A 6,000-nucleotide genomic window follows, 5' to 3' on the forward strand; every position below is an offset into this window, starting at 1 on the left:
TCTCAAGGGCAACTAGGGCCGGGCAATAAATGCTATAAATGCATCCAACAACACCTACATCCCACGAATGAATTAAAAAAAATCCTGTCTCTCTTCATATATCGATCCTGCCATCCCAGGAATGAGTCTGCTAAGTCTTTGTCGTAACCCCTCCACTAACAGAACATTCTTTCTCAGATAAGGAGACTAGAACGGCACACAATACTCAAGTTTTTTTTTTAACCAAGAACCTGTGCAATTGGCTGCTCCTATACTCAGATCCTCTTGCTGTGAAGGCCAGCATGCTATTTGCATCCTGTTAAGTTCCTTGAGCTTTTTTCTTGTTTTCTCCTAATGTGCCTCTTTACCTTAACTGTATGCAGCCACAGCCGCATTCAAGCCTTGCAGATGGAGCTGACAACCATTCAGTTGCTAAGGCAACAGCTTGAGGAAAGCATTCAAATCAATCAAAATCTGCAGAAGAACTTGGAACAACAAATCAAGGAAGCAAAAAAGAAAGAAGGTGGGATGCAAATTATAACATTATAGTGCATTAAGCAGAAAGATTACAAACTATATCTTTAAAAATATAATAAAAGTTTATTAAAAGGCAGCTTTGAGTAATATATTACTTTTTGAATGAATGAAACAGATGCCATTTCGTTTGTGAAAGATTTTCTGTTGTATTTGTAAAATCATGACTGCACAAGTCAACCTGGACAATTGGCAATCTGTCTTTTATTGGACAGCACCACAGTAGTGTTCAAAGCTTGTTAGTCTACATAGTCTGCCAATGTGAACATTCCAGCATGAGTCGTAGATTAGGGTTCACAGACAGGAATCCTGACTGATGTTTATTTTCCCCTTCATACCTAGCCCACAGGCACTCAGGTCAGGTTAATGGTTCACAGCTGCTACTGAGAATAAAAGGAGCAAGAAAGATTTGCCTTTCAAGACTTCTGGATGTTCCAAAGCACTTTATGTGAATGAGCTACCTTTCAGAGTATAGATACTACTGTAGGAAGTGCATCCATTAATTTGCACACAGAAAATCTGTGTTTAGTAAAATTGGCTAAGTCAGTATGTGCCAGAGGTGTCTGGTCTGAATGACTTAGTACTATTCTAGGTGATATCTTTTAACATGGAACAATTAATTAGAGGAGACATGTCCCTGAAAATTATTGTAAAATTTCATTCAGTTTTTTAAAGAGTTTTGTTGGGCAAGAACATTAGGGGCTGTGGCACCAAAGTGGGTGAATGGAGCTAAGATACAGATCAGTTCTGATCTAATCGAATTGTAGAACAGTCTCAAGATGCTGAAAAGCCTACTCTGTTTCTGTGTGCTAAGTATGCACTCTGGATTCTTGTGACAAATTAAAGGCTGCCTTTAAAACATTTGAATTGATCGTTGTACAAAGTGCCAATTTAATATATTTTCTTATTTCACATTATTCCGGAAGTTTGTTTACATTTTAATTTCTGCACTAAGTTATGAACACTTGGTAGTACAGCTTTACAGGTAAACTGGGTTTGTCAGGAAGTTCACAGAAGAATAATTAAATCAAAACTGTCCCTTCCAGCTACTGAATAGTTGGCTAAATATAATTTTTTTTATTTATTTGCCATTGTAAAGTCAACTAATGACTATTGTAATCATTGGGTGGGTAGTAGCTAAATGTTCTCCTAAACATTTTACAACCTAACATTTAGTTGTGTTCTACTGGTCTGTAGAAGCTCTTATTGATATTTTACAACATCATGTGGGTTATGTCACTTTATTAGCCACAATTTTTTTTAAAAATCTGCGTTTATCAATTAATATCCTGTATTTTTTTAAACTACATTATGAAGCAGAATGACCCTTCTAATACTTTACTTTCAGCGTATTATTTCAGACATACAATACATCCAGGTTTTAAAATTGCTGAATTGACATCATCAGTCATAGTGCCCAGTACTGCCTTTTGTAGAGCGAATGCTTAAATCGTTTTTCTAAAATGGTTGTATGGCAGCCCTGGGGATATCTAGATTGGATTGTATCATTATAAATAGTGCAGCCTTCTTTTTGGTATCAATCTGCTGCCTTGAGTTATTATACTAACATTTGGGAAACCTTTCAGCAGAAAGTCCAAATATAGCCTCCCAGTTTATCAAAAGTTGGAATGCACTTTTAGAAACTGCAATTTTTACTCCTTGTTGTCCTCATCCTTTTAAATGCATTGCTTTGAGCTAGCATTGTGTTTTGTCATTTCCATAATTCTAATAAACTGAGATTTTTATTGCTTGTAAGCTTTTTTCCTCTAATCTTCTCAATTTTTGGTGTATCCCTAGGATAACCTCTCATGTTATCAATTTTAAATGTATTGCTGAATCATCAATTATCAAAAGTTCAGGAGCAAAAGTAATTAAGCATTCATGTGAAAATGCTTGAACATGGGAGCTCAGCATGAAGTTGATTGGATGAAATTGTGTGGTCATGTTAATCTGTGAAACCATACTTTTAAAAAATGTTGCAAATGTCTAAACGTTGCGTGCTTGATAAAGATAGCAATGCGCCATTGATTTTGTTGTAAAACTTCCTATGGTCAGTTCTTCTGCTTTCAGCAACAAAATGCAGTTCTGAAAGAGGAACTGAGTATGTATGTATTCATGGTTAAACTAATAATAGATTTTGATTCATTTAGAGAAAACTGATGTTTGAAGGGATATGCTTTTTCTAATATAATAAAACAGGTTTGAAAAAATACATATTGTATGGGTGAGGAGGTATTGTTATATGTGTAGGTGGGTAACAATTTGCAAAGGCACATAAGCAGATTGGAAAACTATGGATGGGTGTTCAATGTGAGGCCGAGAAGGATGAATTGGAATTTTTTTTTGATTCAGATAAAGAGCAAAGGGACTTTGGTATCATAAAGGAGATGTGCATTGCATGAATTAACTTATTGGCTAGTAAGATATTGGCCTTTGTTAAAGGGAAATTTTAAGAAACAAGATGTTGAATTAATATTTCATCTGGGCAGGGCCTTGATCAGACTTCTATCTGAAGTGCTGCTTATGTTTTAGACACATAGCCTCCGGTCATACATATTGGCCTAGGATGCAGTACAATACTAATACCCCAGAATTATACCAGACATTAAAGGGTTAAATAGGGGTTAGGATGTATAAACTTTGTATTCCTTTGAAATTTGAAGTATTTTAAACAAGGAGTTTAAAATTATGCTCTGTGGAATTGGTCCAGGATGTACTAAACAAGATGATGTACTTTTAAAGTTTGAGTTAATCATTTTAGGAATGAAATCAGGAAGCTCTTTTACTTCACAGTACACGGTGAAAGTCTCAAACTGTTTCCTAAAAAGGCTTTGGATTAGTGAGATACCAATATTTTTAAGTTGCACAATTCCCGATTTGTTACATACTTTTCTTCTCAACTCGTAGGAGAAGAACACATAGCTGGAAAGTATTGTATAGAGCACAAGATACTTGAGTGAGAAGGGTTACATAGTTAATTTTGGTTCTGATATCCAGGAATGCCCTGCTGATCTGTCTTCTCATTTCAATACAATATTTAATTGTTTCTTTATAATTACAGATTTCTGCCTGTCCCGCTATTTCCATCCCATGTATTTGACACTCAGTGGTTTAAAAAAAAATCCTAGTACTTGTCAAAAATTTGAACCTCACCATTTTTAACCCATGTCTCTTTCTCCTATTCTCTTAATTTAGTTTTGAGGTAATGTTGATTCTGTCTTCTCATCGTATAGAAGCTCAAATTTTTCCACTCTTTCCATCTAACTCAAACTGCAACACTTTTATGATCAGCATGATGGGCCCTTTGCATTGCCTCTTGCACTTGCATGTATTCCCTGTGCCTTAATGTTCAAACTGGAGCTCAGTACTGAGGGTATGGTCTGCCAAGAGCACTGTACCGTTTTCTGCATTGTCACTTTTTATAAATGGTAATTAGAAATAGTCATATTGCTTATATTTTGACATGTTGTTAAAATTTTATTGCCGCAGACACTGTGTCCAAAGTGGACACGATTGACATTGGAGAGATTGAGGCTCTACGGCACCAATTGGAAGACACTCAGCGCTGGAATGTGTCTCTGCAGTCCCGACTTGGACAGATGCAGGCTAGAGCTGGCGGAGTGGGTGCAGCTAGTGATTCTGGTATACTTTGATTTTTCAGTCAAAATATCTATAGTGTGCATTATCAATAGGTTACTTGTGATCTGGAATAATACATGTTTTGAAATGTATTATCCTGTAGTAAATTTGCTACTATTTTTATAGAGTCAAACAGTCATATAGCACAGAAACAGATGTTTGTTTCTCTTATCCATATAAAGATCAAAGTTAAATTATGGTTTGAAACAATTACAATTAATAAGGCAGCTGCAAGTTTATTTTCTCAAATTTGCAATTGTATTTTTTGTGATTTCTCCGAAGTAAGTGTTGGGCGTGAGTAAATACCATCTATTGGGAGGAGGAAATAACAGTCTTATGAGTCATCTGGATAACTGCCTCTATCTTGTGGAAAAGTGTCATAAATTTCTAGTGACATGGTACAATTTAAATGCAAAGAAATATTGTTGTTTAATATGATTTGCCAGGAATGTATAATTTCTTTTGAGGAAAAAGCATGATACCTTTCAAACACTTAAACAAGTATTAATAAAAAGAAAAACCATAAATGTTAGAAATGCATGGCAGATTAATAATTAATTTTTAGCAGAGAAAAGACTGATGAATAGTTCTGGTGGTAGCTTTCAGCAAAAAGCATGATTTAACTATTTACCTGAAATATGAACCTTTTTCTTTTGAATCATTACTTAGCCGCCATGTAACTTCCATCGTTATGTTTGTTTTGCCGAAGACAATGTGTTACAGTTCTTGAACTGATACATTATAATATAATACGTTGCAAGCTCCCTTCATTGATCTTTGAATGTCTGCTAGGTGACACTTTTACAAGCTATGGAGACCAGACCTCATACCTCAGCATCTGCCTGGGGCAGTTTGATGATTTGGACCAGGAAATAGTAAAACTCTCTTTGCCAGAGCTCAGACAAAAGGTAAAATGCTTTAGTGAAGTCATGTTTTATCCATTCCCAACTCCTCAACTTCCCAACTTGTGTTTTTAATTAGAAGGGAATATTTTATGTTTCATTATCATACATTACTGGTATGCCGCTCATTCTTGTAAAAAAAATCATCTTTTGCCTTTTACATTTATCAGGTGATTGAACTTCAGAAATCTCTAAAAGTGTTGCAAACCAACAGTCAGCAGCTGCAGGAGTCACAGTGCTCCATTCCGGGCTTCAACAGTCAAGATAAAGAAGATGATGTACCAACAATGACTGCTCAATCAGAGGTGAAGAAGTTGCTCTGAAGCAGTGATGAAACAAAATAATGTTCTGTAACTTATTTCTCTACTATTTGAGACTTGAAAATTCTTTGTTACTTTTTGTTTCAGGTCTTCTATAATCCATTTTGCATTCAATACATGGTTTCATTTAAACTTCAGTTTTATATTTGCTGTAGTTTTCATAAGTCCAGTTTTTTTTCTTCAAACTTCATTCTTTTGTCTCATCCCGCTCATGTCTCATATAGCTACTTAATCAAAGGCTAGAAGAATCAATGAAAATGAACAGAGTCCTTCAGGAGCAGCTACACAGCCTTAACCAGATTAAGAAACATGATTTGGTAGGTTATTTTTCAAAAAAAGAATTTCTGTCTTTACTGCTTTTGCTGTTTATATGGTCTGCAGCCACTTGCCAATGCATAGACACAAACAGACTTTGAAAACCTGTCGGAACTTAGCATTTTGATTTTGTTTTGTTAAAGTTTACTATCTGAGCCTTTAATATTCTATTTCATTTTGGATTCTTTCATTGTTAAGTCTTAAATTAATGATGTTTTTAAGCTTACATTTATGAAAATAATTTTTGCATTAACAAATTATTTGCAGAAGTGTGTGTGTGTGTGTGTGTGTGTGTGTGTGTGTGTGTGTGT

The 6,000-nt window shown here is 35.1% G+C and overlaps 1 protein-coding gene across 15 annotated transcripts in view; it reads left to right on the forward strand.

Annotated features, from left to right (window-relative positions):
- LOC109918587 (myomegalin-like) overlaps positions 1 to 6,000 on the forward strand; it is an 84,367-nt gene that overhangs the window by 21,830 nt on the left and 56,537 nt on the right. For all 15 annotated transcript variants that reach the window (XM_048613600.1, XM_048613588.1, XM_048613590.1 and 12 more), the window contains 5 exons: positions 363 to 502; positions 4,003 to 4,155; positions 4,945 to 5,060; positions 5,225 to 5,359; positions 5,599 to 5,691. In XM_048613600.1, the coding sequence (XP_048469557.1) occupies positions 363 to 502; positions 4,003 to 4,155; positions 4,945 to 5,060; positions 5,225 to 5,359; positions 5,599 to 5,691 (637 nt within the window). The remainder of the gene's footprint in view (positions 1 to 362; positions 503 to 4,002; positions 4,156 to 4,944; positions 5,061 to 5,224; positions 5,360 to 5,598; positions 5,692 to 6,000) is intronic.

Source organism: Rhincodon typus, chromosome 28 (assembly GCF_021869965.1).
Source record: "Rhincodon typus isolate 14 chromosome 28, sRhiTyp1.1, whole genome shotgun sequence".
Taxonomy (NCBI): domain Eukaryota; kingdom Metazoa; phylum Chordata; class Chondrichthyes; order Orectolobiformes; family Rhincodontidae; genus Rhincodon; species Rhincodon typus.